Source organism: Rana temporaria, chromosome 11 (assembly GCF_905171775.1).
Source record: "Rana temporaria chromosome 11, aRanTem1.1, whole genome shotgun sequence".
Classification (NCBI taxonomy): Eukaryota; Metazoa; Chordata; class Amphibia; order Anura; family Ranidae; genus Rana; species Rana temporaria.
In genome coordinates, this window is record NC_053499.1 from 149,746,746 (window position 1) to 149,769,451 (window position 22,706).

The following is a 22,706-nucleotide window of genomic DNA, read 5'->3' on the forward strand; positions in this document are numbered from 1 at the left end:
TCAGAATGGAGAAGAGTGTAGGAATTGACATTTGTTGTGACAAAAGATGGCAGGGCTCCAGCTGGGCACAGACCAAGCTGATGTCTATGAAATCTGTTATCATGCAAATTAAGCCGTTGTGTTGGCATCTGTGCTCTACGGCCAGACAATCCAACGCTGGCAAACCTCAAGCTGGCTCTTAAGAACAATAACATGGACTAATCACAGCCAGACAGGACTCGCAACATGCAAAACAGAATGGATTGGCTGTAAGGAGAGGCGATGGGTGTGCGCTACAGGGTTCCTGCGAAGAACGGTGCCAGCAACCAATAGAACAGGTCAACTGAGCAGTGTAGACAGGCAATGGTCATCGTACAGGACAATCTATCATGGGCTATGTTTGGATTATTCATCGTGCTTCCAATGCTAATCCTGGCTGCTCTGCACAGTGAGGCACAAACTTGGAAGACGTGTGCTGTCAGTAGTTACCTCCCATACCTCCCTTTGTTTCCCTAGATAGCCGTTATATTTTTTTAATTTTAAAACTCCAACACATTTAGCAGTATTTAAAGTGTATTTAACCACTTAAAGCGTTTGTTAACCCCCCCCCAAAAAAATGTATCCTGCTTCTTTAAAGCATGTTATATTAGTGCTTGTCGTGTGTCATTTGGCCCCATGTAACATCTAAAAAACTTGGCAGATCCTGCCAGTTTCTTCCCACCCATCTGTAAACTGACCACGGTGTATCATGGCTGCTGAGCCCTAACACCGTGGTCAGTTTATGTACCTCTGTCATCAGTAGCCTGCTCTCTGTCTGTGTGTGTGTGAGCTGCCCTCCCCCCTCCTGCTGCTCTCATAACACTAATCTGTATACACCATCCGCACTGCCTCCTATTGCAATGTCCCCCTCTGTGAATGATTTATAAATATAAATGCTGTAAATACCTTATTTAACCACTTACAGGCTGCCCACCGCAGGAATACGTTGCTACTTTGAAAAGGAATACCGTTATCGCAGCAGCTAGCTACCGTAACCCCCGGTATCCTCCTCTTTGGCAGTCTTTCAGATAAAAGTGGTCTTTGTGGCGGATTCACTGCGAGATCACTTTTATGGGTGGCGGGAGAGGGCCCCCCTCCCGCCACTTACCAGAGCCGTTGGCAGTGGCGATCGAATGTTGTCCCTGCCTGGGTATGGAGATGAGTGAGGGGAAAATGGCCTCCACCTGTCTCCATATCATTGCAGGGCGGAAGCGACATCAAAACATCTCTTCTGCCCAATGCTCTTAAAAGGGACTTTTTTTTTATTTTATTTTTAAATGACATAAAAAATAATAATGTTATTGCATTTTTGTCTAAATATGAGATCTGAGTTCTTTTTGACAGTGTAAAAAAAAAAAAAAAAAAAAAAAAGTAAAAAAAAAAAAAAAAAATTATAGCGCCCCGTCCCGACGAGCTCGTGCGCAGAAGCGAACACATACGTGAGCAGCACCCGCATATGAGAACGATGTGAGGTATCGCCATGATCGTTAGAGTGAGAGCAATAATTCTATCCCCAGACCTCCTCTGTAACTCAAAACAACCTGTAGAATTTTTTAAACGTCGCCTATGGAGATTTTTATGGGTAAATGTTTGTCGCCATTCCGCAAGCGTGTGCAACTTTGAAGCAAGACACGTTGGGTATCAATTTACTCAGCGTAACATTATCTTTCACAATATGAAAAACTATTTTGCTAACTTTACTGTTGTCTTATTTTTTATTGCAAACATTTTTTTTTCCAAAAAAGTGCACTTGTAAAGACCGCTGCTCAAATACGGTGTGACAAGTATTGCAACGACTGCCATTTTATTCTCTAGGGTGTTAGAAAAAATATATGTTTGCGAGTTCTAAGTAATTTTCTAGCAAAAAAATAATGTTTTTAACTTGTAAACACCAAATCTCAGAAAGAGGCTCAGTACTTAAGTGCCGAGATTGCGATCACATGACCAGCCAGCTCTCTTCCTCCCCTCCAGACTGATGTTAGTAGGGGAATCTCAGCCCCGCCCACTGCATCTCTCAGAAGAGGAAATGAGAAACTGGCCAGTCATGTGATCGCAATTTTGGTAGTGAAATTAGGTATTTGCAGCATTTATTTTTATTAATCATTCACAGAGGAGGATACTACAATAGGAGGCAGTGCTGATGGTGTATACAGGCTTAGAAACCACTTTAAAGACTAATAGGTAGATTCAGTAAGAGTTAGGCTGACTTATCAGTAGATAAGTCGACCTAACTCAGAATCTACGCCGACCTATGTTTAAGCGTATGCTCAAACAGAGATATGCTTAAACATATCTAAGATAGGACGGCTTGCCCCCCCCCCCCCCCCTATTAACCAACAGTATAAACAAATGGCAACTTCCCCAACCCATAATTGGTCTTAACAGCAAGGAGCACATGAAAGGGCGACACTAGGGTGACCACATTTCCAAACTACCATTCAGGGACACCTCCCTTCCCAAAAACCAAAAATCAGCTTGTGCTGTAACGAATCACAGCACAGTGATTGGACACAAGACGCAGGATTTATGATTTCTCCAATCACAAATAGTGGGTGGGGATTGTGCTCCTCCAGGCATTCCCGGCCAGGACAAGTACTCTCAGTGAGTAAAGTGGTGATGTGGCGGCCTTTTTTGGGGGCATCAGATTGGCCCTGCGTGGGGGGTGGCTGTGTCAGTTTCATTCCGGGACACTGTATTGTTCTGGAATTAATGTGCCCGGGACAGACCTGCAAAATGCGGGACTGCCCTGGGCAATCCGGGACACGTGGTTACCCTAGGCGACACATGTCAAACAAAAACAAAGAAAAATTCCCAGCTCAACTTACCAGCCAGTCTGCAAAAAAACAAAAACAAATTGCCCTAACAGTTCACATTAAAAACAGGGGTTTAGCTTGCACACACTTGCAAATACATGCGCAAGTTGCAGAGCCCGCGACAAGACACCCCAGTTTTATTGGCAGAATACGATTATATAACTTATTATGCTTACTGGCAATTTTATGTTGATTTGAGTTCTTTTCTGAAGGTTTTTGGCAGGGGATGTGTGTTGAAAATATGTAAATGACCTACATTGTTTGGGCAAGTATGCTGCAAATAAAATCTGTTTAAATGATCTCAATCACAGGTTGTTTAATTATCCAATGGTAATAAAGGTAAAAGTAACTACAATGTTTTCTGTTTTACTATCCAATCTAATTATTTTGAGTGTGGAGTGCCGTGTAAAATACATTCTGCACATTATGGATATTTATACAGGACTCCGGTTACGATCCATTTCCAAAACCTTTACCTTTTATACCAGTTAATAAATCTCTTTTCATGTGAAACATATAGTTGGAAAAAAAAAAAACTGCAGTGCGCAAATTGGCCACTAGATGGAGCAATGATTCTTCCACAATCCTTTACCCAGCACTTTAACAATTTCCAACAAAAAAAAATGAACTTACAAATTAAAGAGGTTAGTCATTCTTTCGGGAATTTTATACACCTGTGATTATTTTTAAAACCGAGAACGGCAGTTTAAAGAGAAGCTGGATGCTGCCATGTAAACCATAATCTCGAATGACTGATACGTTTATATTATATATGGAATTAAAGGAGATAACACACGACCCTGGATCTTGGTTGTACAACTCATTGCATGTATACGTTGTGACTATCAGGTTATATTTAAAGGAAAAAAAACCTTACCTTTTTTGGTTTATGTAATGAAAATCCAAATTTCATCCCTGTAAGGAAAATAAATAGATTTTGGTTACAGCAGGAACAACGACAACAAAAATTGGCTGCAAATTATACAGGTTTTAAAGCGACACTGTCAGGGGAAAAAAGAAGATTCCCTGTGATAGAAGAGGGATTATACGCTCTCTGGTGGACTCTGTCTTCTATTTCCACTCCATTTCTGCACCGCAGCCTCCATCAGTCTCTTCAGGATTTGATAAGATGCAAGGCCACCATCACTCTAAGACCCCTTTCACACTGGGGCATTTTTCAGGCGCTTTAGCGTTTAAAAAAGCGCATAAAAAGCGCCTGAAAGAAGCTGCATCTGCAATCACAATGTGAAAGCCTGAGTGCTTTTACACAAAAGCACCTGAAAAACGCCCCAGTGTGAAAGGGGTCTTAGCGTTAAAAAAAGCACCTGAAAGAAGCCTCATCTGCAATCCTAATGTGAAAGCCAGAGTGCTTTCACACTGAGGCGCTCCGCTGGCAGGGCGTAAAAAAAAAGTCCTGCAAGCAGCTTCTTTTCAGCGATTTAGGAGCGTTGAATACACCGCTCCTAAAGTGCTCCTTCCCATTGAGGTGCTTTTTTTTTTTACCGCAAAAGCGCCTGAAAAACACCCCAGTGTGAAAGGGGTCTTAACGGAGCTTTACCAGCATTTTTCGGGCGCTGGCAGTGTGAAAGGGATTGCAGATGAGGCTTCTTTCAGGCGCTTTTTTTTTTTAACGCCAAAGCGCCTGAAAAAAGCCCCAGTGTGAAAGGGGTCTAAATAGATGCATTTCATGATTGAGGAGTTCATTTACTAAAACTGGAGAGTGCAAAATCTGGTGCAGCTCTGCATGGGAGCCAATCAGCTTCTAACTTCAGCTTTAACCACTTCAACGCCGAGCACTTTCCCCCCTTCCTTCCCAAGACAATTTTCACCTTTCAGCTCTGTCACACTTTAAATGACAATTGCGTGGTCATGCAACACTGTACACATGACATTTTTTTCACACAAATAGAGCTTTCTTTTAGTGGTATTTAATCACAACTTTTTTTTTTTTTTTTTGCTAAACAAATGAAAAAAGATAGGCGTCACAGATGGACACTGAAAGGCAGGCTTGATGGGCACTGACAGGCATCGCTGATGGGCACTGAAAGGGATCACTGATGGGCACTAAAGGACAGAACGGATAGGGCTGCACTGATAATCAGGGCATCGATTATCAGTGCAGATGTCCCTACTGAGGAATGCTGCATTTCCCATTTACACTGTGATCAGCTGTGATTGGACACAGCTGTTCACATGGTAAAGAGCCTTCATCATAGGCTCTTTGCCGTGATCGCTGCACATGAGCAGCCCGTTCTGAAGGAGGTCATATGACGTCGAGTCAGAACGGTAAAGCCACCGCCTGGCCATTAATCTGCTATAGGCCGGGCAGGACGGTGTTAAAGCGGAGGTTCACCCAAAAAACAAGTATTTAACATTACATTCAGTATACCTCAAACATGTACAGTATGTCGTTTTTTTTTTGGGGGGGGGTGTACATACGGTATTATCGGTATTTTCCTCCCGGCTTCCGGGTACTCGCTCCCGCGGGAGTGGGCGTTCCTGTGCAGTGCCGCAATGTCATCTGGGACTTCACCCATATGATTGACGTGCCTGAGAAAAACTCCCACTGGCAGATAAGGCGTGTCACGACTTTCCGAAACTAGCCGAACCGCGAGTCGGCTCTATACGGCGCCTGCGCACCGACTAGGAGCCGTGTAGAGCTGACTGCGCAGGCACCGTATAGAGCCGACTTATCTGCCGGGGGGGGGGAGTTTTTCTCAGGCACATCGATCATATGGGCGAAGTCCCAGATGACATTGCGGCACTGCACAGGAACGCCCACTCCCGCGGTAGCGAGTACCCGTAAGCCAGGAGGAAAATACCGATAATACCGTATGTAAACCCCCCCCCCCAAAAAAAACGGCATACTGTACATGTTTGAGGTATACTGAATGTAATGTTATATACTTGTTTTTTTGGGTGAACCTCCGCTTTAAGCTTTAACAATAAAACCTGGAAGCCGATTAGTTTCTATGCAGAGCTGCACCAGATTTTGCACTTTCCAGTTTTAGTAAATCAACCCCCATAATACACAAGAAAGTGTCGTTTTGAGGCCTTGCAGGGTCCCATTCTCAGTGACATAGTCATCACTAGAATGCACTGAGAAAGGGACCCCGCAAGGCACTAAAATGTAGGTTTCTTATGCCTTATGTGACTATTTGGAGTGCTGGTAACGTCGCATCTGTGCATTCGGTTCTGGAGCGGCACCGTCTGTGGCATTCACTTTGAGCGCCCATCATTACAAGGTCGAGTACTGTGAGGAGTGCAGATTCTATTTTTACTTTATAGAGCATTCAGAATTTGATACTTTCTGGAGTGTCGGATGTCCGGGTCTCTTACCCCCTTCTTTGTTGTGCCCAAAGGACACACCAGCAAGTGGAGAGATGAGTATAACCCCACTTCTATTACACGGAAGCTTTCTTTAGGATATATATATATATTTTTTTTTTTTTTTTTTTTTTAGCTGGATGGGTCATTTAAAAAAACAAAAACAAGAGCAGGATTCTTTTAAATTGAAAATATACTGAAATTACAGGTATTTATATAGCTCAGTCAATTTAAGCAACACTTTACATATTATAAATTCGCATCAATCCCTGCACTCAAGGAGCTTACAATCTAAGGTCAAAAAATGGGTAATACAAACCGCCACATGATTTATGCCTGATCACCTGCTAGGTGCCAAGTAACCTAATTACGTTGCATATACAAAGAAAGAGGACTTCAATTTAAGGTCCCTATCTGACATATGTACACATATTAGCTCCAATTAAGCTAGCAGCATGGCAACCGGAGTACCAGAAGGAAGCGCACGCAAACACATAAAACACATACAAATTCCATGCATGCAGTGTCCTGACTGGGATTCAAACCAAGGACCCCAGTGCTAAAACACAGTTAAAGTGGTTGTAAACTCGTTTTTATAAGTTTTAGCTACAGGTAAGTCTATAATAAGGCTTACCTGTAGGTATAAAGAATATCTCCTAAACCTGTACGGTTTAGGAGATATTCCCCCCGCAATGCGCCGCTGATTGCAGCGGCGCATGCGCAGCGGGGATCCTCGGCTAAAGGACCGGCAGCCGCCGGACCTTGCCGAATTTAAATCTCCCGCGCGCATGCGCGGGAGTGACGTCATTGCCGCTCCAGCCAATCACATCGCTGGAGCGGCGATACCCGGAAGACACGCCAAGTCAAGATGATATCTCGCTCGGCGTGGACCATGCGAGTTCCCTACACCTCGTTTTGAGGTAAGTATTTCATAATGAGCTAATATGTGATGCATACTAGCTCATTATGGCTTTTACTTTTCAGGTGGAAAAAAAAAAAAAAAAAGATTTGCGGGTTTACAACCGCTTTAAGGAACACCTGCTGCACTCACCACTAAGCATGAGTCTTGCCACACAGAGTTAATCCAGCTCTGAGCAATCCTCTTTTATTGTTCAGTGAAAATTAACAGACTTCCAGATAAAAACCTGTCTAAATAAAATGTCCTTTCCGTCCCCTGGCTTCGAGTGACATACATTACCTCTCACAATGAACTGTGGATCACCCCCCATATTATGATAAACATCCAGGAATGTGCATGTGTCCAAGCTAGTGCACGAGATATGTAAAAACCCTGTCACTCGAAGCAAGGGGACGGAAAGGACTTTTTATTTAGACAGGTTTTTATCTGGAAGTCTGTTAATTTTCACTGAACAATAAAAGTGGATTGCTCAGAGCTGGATTAACTCTGTGTGGCAAGACTGGGCACAGATGATAGGAAATCTTATTCTCTACATTGTGACATCAAAAATAAATAAATACATTTTTTGGGTTTACATCCACTTTGCCTAAGCTGGACTGCCTGTAAGGTTTAGTTTCAGTTTTGGCTGGAGTGTACCTTCAGGATTTTCCAGCGTGAAAACAAATAATAAATCCAATTTGCTTCATTATAAGTGAGTATCTGGCAACCCACTGCTGACGGATCAATGTGAAGACATTATATTCCACTCAGCTAGCCAGGCATAGAAAGACTTCAAGTGTAAAGCCAAAGCTTTTACATTTAGTTCTGGATAGAGCAGGGGAGGGTTAAACCCCCCCCCCCCCCCCGGTTAGGCTTCTCTGGGTACCCCTGGGAGCACCCCTATCTATTTGGCCTGGGGACCATCCTCCCTGAGACAGAAAGTGATGGAACAGTTGTTTGGGAAGTTATCTAAAATATCACAGTCAGCGTTGTGTTGTAGAGGTGCCCGGCGTTAATGTGTGGAAGAGATTAGTCAGGAGATTTCACATCCTCAGAAAAAAGTTCCTTTATTTTATTAAAACACCTTACAGCAATATACAATAATACAATAAAGAGATCTTCTCTGAGGATGTGAAATCTCCTGACGAATCAATAAGATACATTAATGCCGGGCACCTCTGCAACACAAAGCCAACTTTTGAGAAACTTCTCCAACATTTTCCTTCAAGAGGGATGAAGGAAATACCGAGTGCAACCACCATACAGTGGGGAAAATAATTATTTGATCCCCTGCAGATTTTGTGCGTTTGCCCACTTACAAAAAAATGAAGGGTCTACAATTTTATCATAGGTGTATTTTAAATAATAGAGACAGAACATTACGTTTTTAAAGTCGGCAGCTACGAAATACTGTAGTTTGCTGACATTTGATATCAGGACACTTACCTGTCCAAGGATCCGGTCTTCAGGTCCCCAGCGCCAGCATATTTGGTGCGGGATCTGGCTGTTTCTTATGGTGCTGGGTATACAGCCAGGCTCCCACTGCACATGTGCGAGTGGCGCCCTGCGCTTTGTGAATGGTCCTGCAACCTCTTGGGACCTGAAACGTGTCCCAGGAGATTGTGAGAAGAGAGGAGAGGGGGGGACAACTTCTGGACCTAGGTGATTCCAGTGGAGGTGGGAGTGGGTACCTGCCAAAACTAGGTACCTGCTAAATTGTGTTGGAGGAGGGGGGGAGTCTTAAAAGCGGAACCCCTTGTTATGTGCACAAAGGAAATGCCCTGTCTGTATTGGCATGGTCTTATTAAATACCAAATGCCTGCCAGTATACCCTCCCTTGTTACGTGACGGGCAGGAGCACAGCTTTGACCAAATGAGCTATCCACTGATTTACTAGAGGTGCATGAAGTTTGTAGCAGGGGTCCCTGAGCGTAAACAGGGCCCTACTCTCCTACCTAGGTTGCCTTGCAGATGATCCAGCAATTACCCAAAGTTATGGCACATAGTGACTTCTGATTGGTCGCTATGTGCTTTGCCAGGGTATGTAACAAGATTTCTATTTCTTTATGCTACAATGTGAGCAGAGGGTGTGGAAGGTTTGATTCACAGGTTAAAAGTATGTTTATCCAGCTTTGAAAATGGAGCTGTTGGCGACATCGGCTGCACATAGAATGTATCCGAAATATAAACCTCGGTGCTGATGACAGAGTAAAATAAATTCTTATATAGATTGCACTCTGATTCCGTCTCACACTGTGATCTGAGAACCTCTGATGGATGGAAATGGGCAGCCCAGCACTCACCCCTGCGGTCAGCACATCTTCACCATCCAGGAGCCGAGACTTTACAAATAGGCCATAACATTCTGCATACTGTTCTCATCAATCCTCCTGATGTGAAAGAACACTTAGTCATCTGGACTTTTTATTTACTGATAAATCTTTTACTGAAGCAGAATAACAGAGGCCGGGGATAAAACAGGAGGCCATGTGAAAAAAAAAAAAAAAAAACAGGAGGCCAATCCACTGATAGAATGGTGGATCTGCCGTCACTCGTGGTTCCACGAGGCAGGACAGGGTCTGGATTTCTGGTGACAACATTCTGGGAATGAAAGGAGGACATGGAATCATAGGCAAAAAACAACAACACAGTAACCCCTTCCCGCCCACCCTAGCGTCCTCCTAAACAGTTCTGAATGCCCAGAGGGCGAGAAGGTTCAGCGATTATGTGATTAGAAGTCAGTCCCACCGTCTACCCTCTTTAGTCTGGACCAAGAGCCGTCTTTAACAGTTCATTCTTCTTGCTTGGAACACACTTTCTGCACATATACATTGGCTGCCCTGTGCAACATGTGGGTGGCAAAACCCACCCTTTTGCCATCGCATATATGTGTTGGGTGAACATAAAGGGGTTAAAATGGAAATAAAAATGGGTGCCAAGTTCAGATGGATAAAACAGCTAGTGCTCGCTTACTACACGCCCACCAATCTGTGGTGGATCTCTTTTAAGATGCATTTGACAGGCGGCTCGGAGGGGGAGGGCTGATATATCACCTCCTGGATACTTATTTTAATCCTTGAAAGACCACAGAACTGCGTCGCAACCATGCACATTACACATGGTTACTGTCATGGCCATACTCGCTTGAATAGGTTGCATTCGAACCACCGAATGTGACCTGTGGTCTAAATTTTGCAGCACCAGGCTCACAGCAGTGTCTAAATGGGCAATATGCAGCTGGGTGGTCAGAGGGTAGTAAAACCTCTTCTATTTTAATGCCTTCCGGCCACCCATGTAAAAGAGACCTAATAGACAGCTAAATGAGCCAAAAAAAAATCAAAAATATGGCGTGGGATCCCCCCAAAATCCATACCAGACCCTTATCCGAGCATGCCGCCCTGGAAGGTCAGGAAAGAGAGGGGATGAGAAAGCACCCCCTCCTGAACCATACCAGACCACATGCCCTCAACATGGGGGAGGGGTGGGTGCTTTGGGGCAGGGGAGGCCCTGCCCCAAAGCACCTTGCCCCCATATTGATGAGGACAAGAGCCTCTACCCGACAACCCTGACTGGTGATTGGATGGCCACGCCCCATGCCTATATAAGAGGTGCCGGACAGCTGGAACATCACAATGGAGGACAGCTTTTACGTTTTGGCATGGGGGAGGTCCCCTCCAAATCCATTCTACTGGGGGGGAACCCCACATCGTTTTTTTTCACAATTTTTTTTGCCAGAATTTTTTTTTATTTTACATTCAGCGGGAAAGCATGAATGAATACAGAGCTGCATTAATTTGTGTATATTACATCTGTTTGGAGTTGAGCTTTAAGCAAAAGAGAGCATTTGCGCTGTTGGCTGAAGGAAAGGAACCAAAAGAATGATGAATACAGAAGCTCCTAGGATTACGCAAACCATAACACATTACCTTCCTTACAATGCAAACATTTAGCAGAGCTGGAACATCTTGCGGGATTCTTATGAGCAGCATCACCACCAGCAATAAACTAAATCACTTGGGAGCCGGCGTGATGCTGGAGAATATTTTTATTTGTGTCATTAATATTATGACAGGGAGAAGCTCAGCTGCAGAATGGGAACATTTACATTCATTGTTTGTAATATCAACATGTGCAGGATGGGAATTTACATAAGTAAATATGCATTATTTCACCAAATGGCTGAATAGATTCAAAGCAAATGGAATAATCACTATTTTCTGGGAAACATACCCACACACACTTGTAATTAATCAAGATTAATCTTCCATCTTCAGTGCTGTCAATTCTAAAACTTTCTAGTGAAGAGAGATAGAAGACATTAAATGGCACCTGTTTTATACAAGAATAGGGTGCCTTCTTCACTGAATGAGTATCGGCATTCATGAAACCAGTGGCATCACAATGTAGCCTATCCGTTTACTAGAGACCGGTGACATCACTGAGAATGCAGCCTATCCAGTCACTAAAGACCAGTGACTTTACAGAAAATGCAGCCTATTCATTCACTAAAGGAAGGTGACATCACTAAAAATGCAGCCTATCCTTTTACTACAAACAGGGGACATCACTAGGAATGCAGCCTTTCCATTCACTGGAGACCAATAATGCAATTGACAATACAGCCTATCCATTTACTACAGACCAAATACATCACTGGGAATGCAGCCTATTCATTCACTAGAGACCATTGACATAACTGGGAATGCAGCCTATCCATTCACTATAGATCAGTGACATCACTGAGAATGTAGCCCATTTATTCACTAGAGACTGGTGACATCACTGAAGGGCAGCCTATCCATTCACTAGAGACTGATGACATCACTGAGCCTATTCATTCACTAGAGACCGATGATGTAATTGATAATACAGCCTATCCATTAATCACAGGCCGATGACATCACTAGGAATGCAGCCTATCCATTCACTAGAGACCGGTGACATCACTGAGAATGCAGCCTATCCAGGGCTTTTTTTGTCAGACAATAGGTGCAGGAACTCCACTTTTCAGAGTCACTTGTTTTTTTCCGCCCCTACCCACCTCCGAGCACCATTCTTTGGTTCCATCCCCTACCCACCTCCCAGTACCGCCCCTTTTAGACAATTCAGAACCAAATATCATTTTGTTGTGTTAAGTAATTAGTATTGAATTTGGTTTCCCCTTCAGCCAGCAACAATAGATCCCCCAAACAATGTACCACCGACAACAAAATCCCCCCCCCCCCAGCAATAATAGACTCCCGGCAGCATGAACGGACCTCTGCACAGTCAGCATTAATAGACTCTCTGGCAGCCATCAAAAATAGACCCCTCCCCCCACAGTAGATCTCCTTCAGAAACAATAGACCCCCTCTAGCTAGAATAGATCCACTAGCAGTGAGCATCAATACCCTGCAGCACACCCCAGCACCCCTTGACATTACATACAGTCAGTCCAGGAGGTGCCGGGACTGCGTTCCCCCGCGTTCCCGATGAAAAAAAAAGCCCTGAGCCTATCCATTCACTAGAGACCAGTGACATCACCGAGAATGCAGCCTATCCATTCACTAGAGACCAGTGACATCACCGAGAATGCAGCCTATCTAACCACTAGACAGTGGTGACGTTGTTGGGAATTTAGCCTATCCATTCACTAGAGACCAGTGACATCACTGAGAATGCAGCCTATCCATTCACTAGAGACCAGTGACATCACCAAGAAGGCAGCCTATCTAACCACTAGACAGTGGTGACATTGTTGGGAATTTAGCCTATCCTTCCTTCTCTGAGCACAATAGATAATTCAAAATCCTACACAATGACCTTTATAAACAATACTCATCTCATGGTCTTGATTTACTATATCAGTTTATCAGAAAGCTGAAGATGACTTTGAAGAAATTCCATCCCAGGATGGGGGTGGGAAGGCCAAGCATGAAATAGAAATATCTCCCCCCTGGCTCGCGCTCCCTCCCGGCGTCTCCTCTAGCTGTTCGGTGACACATCTGTTTCTTCTTCTCCCGCCGCACACAGAAGAGAGGAAAAAAGGAAGCGCCGCTGACAAGAATTCATTACCTGAGACTCTTTCACCTTGTGTAACATGCTAACATCATCGTTTTCTCTGTGCATATTTGCGGGGACAACATAAATTATCACCTTTTCCCCGTTCCCTGTGATCACATTACCTCACATGGAAAATGAGGTAATGTGTATTTTTAGCATAGCTCAGGCGCAGTGTTTACACAAGGGGATAACACTCTCATTGTCACTCGGTGGCGACCTGCAAGGTGAACGCATACGTTGCGTGTTTGGTCTGTAGAGAAGATGAACAGGCCGCCAGCAAAAAAAAACATTTTATCAGCGTAGACGAGACGATATTTATAAGAAGAAGGTGTGGAGATCCAGAAGACAACAATCAGATTCCAGCTGGTCCTCCAGTGGAGGCTCCAAACTGGAAAACGAACTTCCATATACTATATGTGGATCATCTGGAATCAAATAAATGCTTTTTATCTAAAAATGTAGGAAATATACCAAGGAGTTTAGGAAAATCTTTGTGAAATGTGGTCATAAAGGACGATTTTTATAAGATTATGCCGAACCGTTATTACACCTTTTGACAGATTACATTGTGTATATTATCATTTTGTAAAAGTTTTTTTAACATTTTGAAATGAAAAAAAAGTTTGACTTGCATAGCATAAGGAAAGAGACTAAACTTTTCTGAAGCCTGAACATCTGCAGACTCTTGGATCACCACCCCGCCTCCTGCCATCTCTCGAAATCGCTATCCTGAGCTCTCTATTCCTCCTGTAATGCCGCGTACACACGCTTGGAATTTCCGACAACAAATGTTCGATGGGAGCTTTTGGTCAGAAATTCCGACTGTGTGTAGGCCCCATCGGACATTTGTTGTTAGAATTCCCAACAACAAAAATTTGAGAGCTGGTTCTCAAATTTTCCGACAACAAAATCCATTCTCGTATATTCCGATCGTGTGTGAACAAATCCGACGCACACAATTCCACACATGCTCTGAATCAAGTATGAAACGGATCTGGTTAAACTAGCGTTCGTAATAGAGATAGCAAATTCGTTACGCTGTAACGGACTTTAAAGCACAAAGGCTGAAAAGCGTGAATCGTCTCTCAGCAAACTTCTACTAACACGATATTGAACTTCCCTTTTCTAGTGCCGTCGTACATGTTGTACATCACCGCGTTCTTGGCGTTCGGAATTTTCGACAACATTTGTGTGACTGTGTGTATGCAAGACAAGTTTGAGCCAACATCCGTCGGAAATGTATCCACGGTTTTGTTGTCGGAATGTCCAAACGTCTGTACTCGACACTAGTTCCTTCCTTTCCACTCGTCAGTGCACAAGGTGGCCAGTCCTAGCACAAGACTGATGGTAAAACCAGTGGCGTTCATTAACAAATCCCTTGTAATGCAGCTCTAAGGTAGGTCATAGGTGATGCGATCTTCTTTCTTAAAACCACGGGTTGCATGAAAAAAAAAATTGCTCAATTCCCCCATCAACACAGTCAGGGTTGATAGAGAAATGCCTCCCGCAGTGCTATTGTGTTCTCCCAGTGGGGGGAAGGAAGCCATCTCTGACGGGAAAACACAGTGATTATTGCTAGCGGCTATAGCTTCTGGCAATAATCGCATCCTAAAAATCCGAAATGCCTGTTGTACCCAAGTACAATATAGATCGATTTGGGTACAATCAGCCTGTAAATACATGCTTTGAATTTCTCCCGATTCCTGCGGAACTGGCCAAGATTCGAACCGTCTATGGTCAGCTTAAGAGTCCCTGTTCAGGTACTCCCTGTTATAGAGTAACAATGCTCTGTTACTGTCTACCCATTCTGATACTGCGTTGTCACCCTGTTACAAGGGCTTCCGATTAAAACTTCACAGCTTTTCTAGGCTTCTGTTGCGCATAGATCACAGCATCACAGGTCCAGTACGGTGACGTCATCATGCCGCTTGCTTGGAAAAGTGGATCAGAGAAGACGGTAATGGTGATAGTATAAGTGTATAGAATCTGATAATTTGGACTGGCAGGTTTTGCACATTTCAGGCTTCCGCAATGACCTTGAGTTGTGGCAGGAATGAGTCAAGAATGGAAGCACCACACGACAATATTGATGTTCAAGCAGATAATTCGGCAGTTCTTCATGCTACTTGACTTTGTCAAGATCTGGCCTTGGAGGGCAAAGCACCCTTTTGGAAATGTAGGAATGCACGAATGATGAGAAAGTCAATATAGTGTCCATTAACTGTGTATTTCCATGGAAACTGTGCAGAATATTCGTGTGTACAAAGATCTGGGCTTCTCAGAAATTGCGTACCAATGAACAGTCAAATTCGAGGGGGGAAATTTTATTACTTCTTCTATTTGGATGAAGCCCCCTGCAGCTTACCCAAAACCGATATTTTACTTCTGGTGGATGCTAGAGAATTAAAACACCTAATTGCTTCTTATATGCGTAAATCAGCGTACACGCCCCTAGCGGCCAGCGTAAATATGCAGTTACGATCCGACGGCGTAAGAGACTTACACCTGTCAAATCTAAGGGAAATCTATGCGTAACTGATTCCAAGAATCAGGCGCATAGATACAACGGCGCAACTCAGAAATACGACGGCGTATCTGGAGATACGCCGTCGTATCTCTTTTGAGAACCTGGCCCACTGACTGCATTCGTTTTCGGTTTTGCTTTCTTTTCCTCTGGTCAACCTAGGGTTGTGGTTGGTGTTCTGTAGACTACAGAATTGAACTGATCAGGGCTGATATACAGGAAAAGTGAACAGGGCAGCACTGGATTGCTGGCAAGATCCAAAGTTAATTTTGAACTTTTTGAACAGATATAACAAAACTTTTTAATGGTACATTTAATGGACCAAAAGGGAGCAAATAATCAAAGTTCATGGTCAGGGGAGGGCTGGGCCAGGGGGAAGGGTGGCAATTCCCTCCCAGGCCGCCCTGACTTATGGCCGGCAGCTGCTGCCTGCTACCATTTTCTTTTTTATTCTGGTCTAGGAAGTTGGCAAAGACCTGCTAAGATCACTGTGGTGAGAGACCCTAACACCATAGCTGACCCCCCCCATACACCCCATGTAACCTGCCCCAGTTATCAGGTTGCATTGATGGGCACTGGAGTTGACTGCACTGGTAAGGCTGCATTGAAAAAACAGATGGGCCATGGATGGTGAGCTGATTCGGCGGTTCAAAAGGCCAATTGACTGAAACTGCCACCCAGGCCTAAGGTTGCCAGCCCTCCCCTGTTCATGGTTAGGGTTTACATACACTTTGGATCAGACACAAGCAACCAACCTGGTCTTCCAGAGGCCAGCAATGACAGTGTTACTTTAAAAAGCTCCCTCGGATATTATTGAATGGGAAATGATTGTGTCTACTGTGACAGCAGCAGCCAGCAGATCTCCAAATCCCGCCGAGGTATCTGCTGCCTCTGTAATGACTCCCAGGCAGTGCAGCTTTAGAAGATCTAATACGCCCTTGCAATACTTCTTTAACAATACTAATGCCACTAATTGTTCTGGAGTCTCTGTACAGATCAGTGTCACAGGCTCTGGCTGTTTCTCTAAGGCAGAACAGAGGAAACATTTTAACATCATTGTACGGCACTCCGATACCTCTTCAGACGGAGGACTCCCAAGTATCATCTCCCTGCAGTTTATGAGCTTGCAACAGAGACGTGTCACATCACGTTTGCCTCTACATGCGGGAGAATAGCTTGAAGAGCGCCAGTAAAATTACATTGCCGAGATCTTCCTCTTGTAATCAAATCAGAATTTAGTATTCTGGTGAATCCTTGATATTCTCAGCATCCAAATCCTCCAGTCAGTCTGCAACATGGCAGAGTACCATAAATGATATTAACATGAGCAGCAATGAATATCTCTACCCACTGGGCATGGGGTGTAATTGTTCTCTTGCTACGCCACAGCAATTACTGGCCACTTGTAAACCCATTAGCTGATCTACTCAGAGCTGATTTAATGCAAAACTGCAAGCTGATGGGAAAGAAAAGAATCCCTCCAGGTCAGCTTTGTAAGGATTTTAGTAAGATACTACCTGTATCTGCTCTGTGGATGGTCAGATAGGCCATGATATTGCCCAGTCTTGTGTTCAATCTTTAGGAACTGATGTTTATATGGGAGAAGCTGGATCTAGGAGTCTTCCCAGATCCCAAAGCTTGTCCATCACACCTATATGAGCTTGTTGGACTTCTGTTTCCAAATCCATGGGTATAATTATGATGCCCTTCACAAGCTATAACAGCCTCCAGGTTTTCTCACTCTAAATACATGGGCAATAATACCCCCCCCCCCCCCCCCCAGATATAACAGCCTACACTCTCCTGGGGTAGTTTAGTGGTAATTTGTACCCACTCAGTCAAGAACATTTGTGAGGTCAGGTACTGATGTTGGACAAGAAGATCTAGCTTGCATTTCCAATTCATCCCATGTGTTCAGTAGGGTTGAAGTCAGGTGCTGTAGTCGGAAGAGAAGAACTGGCTTATACACAGGTCTGTGGCTTGGCCCTGCCCCTCTCTCCTCATTGGCTCACTGACTGTGACATGGCTACCCTTGCTGTCTCAGCCAATGAGGAGGGAGAGTCCCTGGAGACCTGAGGCTCTCATGCACATTGCTGGATCGCCATTGGGCTCAGGTAAGTATGGGGGGGGGGGGGGGGTGCTGGTTTTAGATGCACCCTGGCCCTAAAATGTATTAGCTTGCAATTTTAGATTCCTAAAAACACAGAGAGACTTAGAGGAAAGTTTTTTTCTTTTGATTCGCTCCAAGTCTTGATTGTGATTGCAAAAAAACAAGCCAAATTGTCCACAAAATAAATAAAAGAATAGTAGTTTTTACAAGCCTATCTTTAGATTTGTCAAAATGCAACAACAATAAAAGGCCATTGCACTTTAAAGTCCTTGTGCACAAAATGCCATTGTTGTGAAAACGCTAATCAATGTTGCAGCCGAGAACTAGGAACACACACCTGTAATCCTCCATAGGGACACACAGCAGTCAGCTCCTATTAGAACTGTGGAAGCAAAAAGAAGCAGGAGGCGCAAAGGCCCAGCGCAGCAGCCAGAAGTAAGTTAAAGTGACAGCGTTCAGTCCAGTGAGCAGTGCAGTGTGACAGTTCACAGACATGCATTTCAACTGTGTATTTAGTCATTCCCCTGCACTTTCACTTTATTAATATTTCGTATGGTTTGCATAAATTTATGCAAAAACTGTGTTATAACTAGTCTCGTTAAAAAAAAAAAATTAAGCTGAATTGTGAGCTGGAGAGAAATTACCCCTGTAGTCAACACGCACCCACTCCACCAGGGCCAGGGTCTCCAAACTTTTTAGTACACGGGTCACATATTTTACAAATATTGGACTGAAAACATCAGTTTTAAAAAATGGATGGAGAAAATCTGGATGAATGAATATGTTTTTCTTTGAGGTATTTTTGTAGTCGGCATATGATACGATTTGGTGCAACAGAGAAATAACTTCAGTAAAGCAGAGCAAAGAAATTCCAATTAAACTTGAGCCATTGATAAAGGTTGAACAAATACATTCAGTCAGCACATTTCTCATCAGAGCCTGTCCTTACATCAGTGACCCCATCAGAGCCTGTCCTTACATCAGTGACCCCATCAGAGCCCCATTCCTATATCAGTGTCCCCATCAGAGCCTGTCCTTACATCAGTGACCCCATCAGAGCCCCATTCCTATATCAGTGTCCCCATCAGAGCCCCATTCCTATATCAGTGTCCCCATCAGAGCCTGTCCTTACATCAGTGTCCCCATCAGAGCCTGTCCTTACATCAGTGACCCCATCAGAACCCCATTCCTATATCAGTGGCCCCATTCCTATATCAATGTCCCCATCAGAGCCCCCTTCTTATATCAGTGTCCCCATCAGAGCCTGTCCTTACATCAGTGACCCCATCAGAGCCCCATTCCTATATCAGTGTCCCCATCAGAGCCTGTCCTTACATCAGTGACCCCATCAGAGCCCCATTCCTATATCAGTGTCCCCATCAGAGCCTGTCCTTACATCAGTGTCCCCATCAGAGCCTGTCCTTACATCAGTGTCCCCATCAGAGCCTGTCCTTACATCAGTGTCCCCATCAGAGCCTGTCCTTACATCAGTGTCCCCATCAGAGCCTGTCCTTACATCAGTGTCCCCATCAGAGCCTGTCCTTACATCAGTGTCCCCATCAGAGCCTGTTCTTACATCAGTGTCCCGATCAGAGCCTGTCCTTACATCAGTGACCCCATCAGAGCCTGTCCTTACATCAGTGACCCCATCAGAGCCCCATTCCTATATCAGTGTCCCCATCAGAGCCCCTTTCTTATATCAGTGTCCCCATCAGAGCCCCTTTCTTATATCAGTGTCCCCATCAAAGCCTGTCCTTACATCAGTGACCCCATCAGCGTCCCATTCTTACATCAGTGTCCCCATCAGAGCCTCCTTCTTACATCAGTTTCTGATCAGAGCCCCCTTCTTACATCAGTGTCCCCATCAGAGCCCCCTTTCTCGGCCGGGCTTTTCTGCACATTCATTGGTCGATTGATAGCAGCGCAGCTATTGGCTGCAGAGAGCTCCCAAGAAGGGGGTTAGTTCTTGTGGGGAGGAGCCGAGACAGCCGCCGAGGGACCCCAGAAGATCAGGATCGGGGCCACTCTGTGCAAAACGAGCTGCACAGTGGAGGTAAGTATAACATGTTTGTTATTTTAAAAACAAAAGGAACCTTTAGTGTCCCTTTAAGGCGGAGCGCCATCCAAAAAGTGGAAACACCACTTGTCTGTCTCCTCCCCTCATTCGCTGCCACATTTGGGACCTTTTTTGGGGGGGGCAGGTACCTGGTTTTGACAGGTACCCGCTCCTACTTCCGGCTGAACGTTTGCCCCCTCCTCCTTCCCCCCCTTGCAGCTGGCCCATTTAAAGAGTACAGCGTAGTTGTACTCGCACATGCACAGTAGGAAACGGGCTGTGAAGCCACAAGGCTTTACTGTCGGTTTTCCTTAGCCAAGCTGGCGGCGCCGGAACCCAAGAGCCGGTTGAAGAATGCACCGAATGCCTGGACAGGTAAGTTCCCTAATATTAGTATTTGTAGCTGCTGGCTTTTTATTTTTTGAAAGGGGGTGGCCAGAACTCTTTAAATTTGAAGGCATACCTGTTCAGGTGTGATACCTGTACGGCTTAACATTCAGATCCTTGTAGAAGTTCGATCTCTTTAACACTGGCTACAATAAATCCCGCTCACTGTCAGGTCACCACCTAGTAATTATACGGAAGCCTGAGTGGCGTTGGCATTTGCAGGAAAAACATTTACCGCTGGGAACATACTTGTTAAAGGACACAGATCTAGAATCGAAATGTCACAGCCTGAACCCGCAGAGAGAAACTCGTAGACCCCGCTAATATAAAATCGGGGAGATTGAGTCGTTGCAGATTAGAGCCTGAGAAGTGGCACGCCGACCCCGATCTGTGGCGAATCGGAAACGAGAGGCTTGATCTTCTATTATGCTGCCAGCGACAAAGTTAACAAAGAATGAGAGCCGACTTGGGCTACAAAACAGAAGTTAAATCAAGTGTACGCCGGAAAACAAGTGACCCCGCACGGAGCAGAGGTGCTTTTTGCCGGCGATGACATTGTGTGCGCCGGGAAGTTGGATAAAAGGACGCGGGACTGTGCCGTCTCTGGAGGAAAATCATAACGGTGTGGTTTCATGCTCAGAATTCCAGTTATTTCTGTCTCTGATAATAGCGCGGTGCTGCCTTTCTCCTGGAAGGGGCTGCCCTGTGTCAGGCTAAATAATTAAAAGTAAGTGAATGACGCCTTAAACACCGCCATTCATCGGGAACCTGTGTAGGGATGGAAATATGAAAGTTGTCTTTGGTGATATTTAAAGGCACAGGGTCTGGATCTGTCATAATCGGATCTGAACTCAAGGCAAACAACTAAACACACAAAATAAAGTGATTGTAAATGTTTTTAGAAAAAGAAAAACATGTTATACTTACCTGTTTTTTGATTGGTTTTGCACAGAGAAGCCACAATCCTCCTCTTCTTGGGTCAGCCGCCGGCGCTCCTGGCTCCTCCCCCTGCCGATTGCCCACAGACAGCGCCGGGACAGGGCAATCCAGAGCCCAGGGCGAATATACCAAACTGCGCCCCCTCAGATATATAAGCATTATGTATCAGCAACCCCCCACCCAAAAAAAAATTGAGCACTAATCCGCATGCTTACCCCCCTAAGCATAAATTCCCCCTCTTCCCAGTACAAATCTGCCCCCCTGCTGAAATCCCCTTCCCAGCACAAATCTTTGCCCTCCATTTCCCCCTCCTATCTCAAACCCCCTAAGAACACATCCCCCACCCTCCCCCCCCAAAAAAATTCACTCCTCCTAGCACAATCAAATTTTACCCTCTTCTGCCCTACCTCCCACACGCCAAATCCCTCCTCGTAGCACAAATCTTCCCCCAAATTTCCCCTCCTAGCAAAAAACACACCCCCAATCATCCCTACTTGCACAAATCCCCTGCAAAAAAAATTGCCCCCTAGTACAAATCGCCTCCTCCCTCTACCTAATAACCTCTTCTAGCACAAATAGCCCCAAATTTCCCCTCCTGAAATAATTCTTACCCCCTGCTGCCCCCCAATCTCCTTGTGGCACCCCCCATCTAGCATGATACCACAGTGCCCAGGGTAGTTCCCTCCTGCCCACCCCTCGTCCCGGTCCTGCCCGCCCCCACAGCAACCCTGCTTGCTCTCTCTGTGTGTCCATAAGACTCAGCTCTGCCCCACCCTGCTCCCTCCTCACTGGCTGTAATTGACAGCAGCAGGAGCCAATGGCTCCGAGTGCTGTGTCTGAGCCAATGAGGAGGGAGATAACCAAGAGATCCTTTGCACTCGGGCACATCGCTAAATTAAAATCGGGTTCAGGTAAGTATTTAAGGGGGGGGGGGCTGGTGCTGGAGCTGCATACTGAAGATTTTTTAACCTTAATGCAGAGAATGCTTTTAAAGTAGACCAAGAACCGAACGAGCAAACACCACTAATTGCTCAGTTCTTGTTCTTCAGTCTGCAGAGAGCCGGTGACTGTCAGTCTCTCCGAATCTCTGCTCTGCAGCGCTCAGCTTCGCAGGGTTCAGGAGTGGCTGACTTTGTTTCCCAGTGACACACCGAGAGGCTGAGGCAGCTGCCAGTCCAGGCATCTGGGTGGATCCCGACTTTAAAGTTGGGATCCTTGCAGAGCCTGGACCGCCCAAGAGACATCAGCTGACAGCAGACTTTAGAACGCTGTTGGCTGAAAATGGGTCACAGGAATGCAGAACTAAGGGCACTCCTGTGAGGAGCTTTGGCCCTACTTCTCCTTTAAGGAAAGACAACAGTAGAGAAACGACTCTGCTGGAGGCTCCATAATGTGGACAAACATCAATACTAGGGGAGGGGCTTGTTTACAGTTTAGTGTACTAGCTGTTGCCAAAGTATCATACTGGAAGAAGAATGGCGAGGTACGTGCGACACCTTGCAGATCGTCTTTTAACCACAACACAGTATAAGGCTGAAGCCCTGAGGTGTTCCAGTGCCTCTGCACCGGGCAGGAGTCTCACTATTTATTAT

General features: G+C 45.0%; 1 protein-coding gene across 1 annotated transcript in view; it reads right to left on the reverse strand.

Moving 5' to 3' along the window:
• CHST8 (carbohydrate sulfotransferase 8) overlaps window positions 1–22,706 on the reverse strand; it is a 263,096-nt gene that overhangs the window by 10,141 nt on the left and 230,249 nt on the right. Inside the window, exon 2 of the mRNA XM_040329437.1 lies at window positions 3,709–3,746. Within this exon, the coding sequence (XP_040185371.1) occupies window positions 3,709–3,746 (38 nt within the window). The remainder of the gene's footprint in view (window positions 1–3,708; window positions 3,747–22,706) is intronic.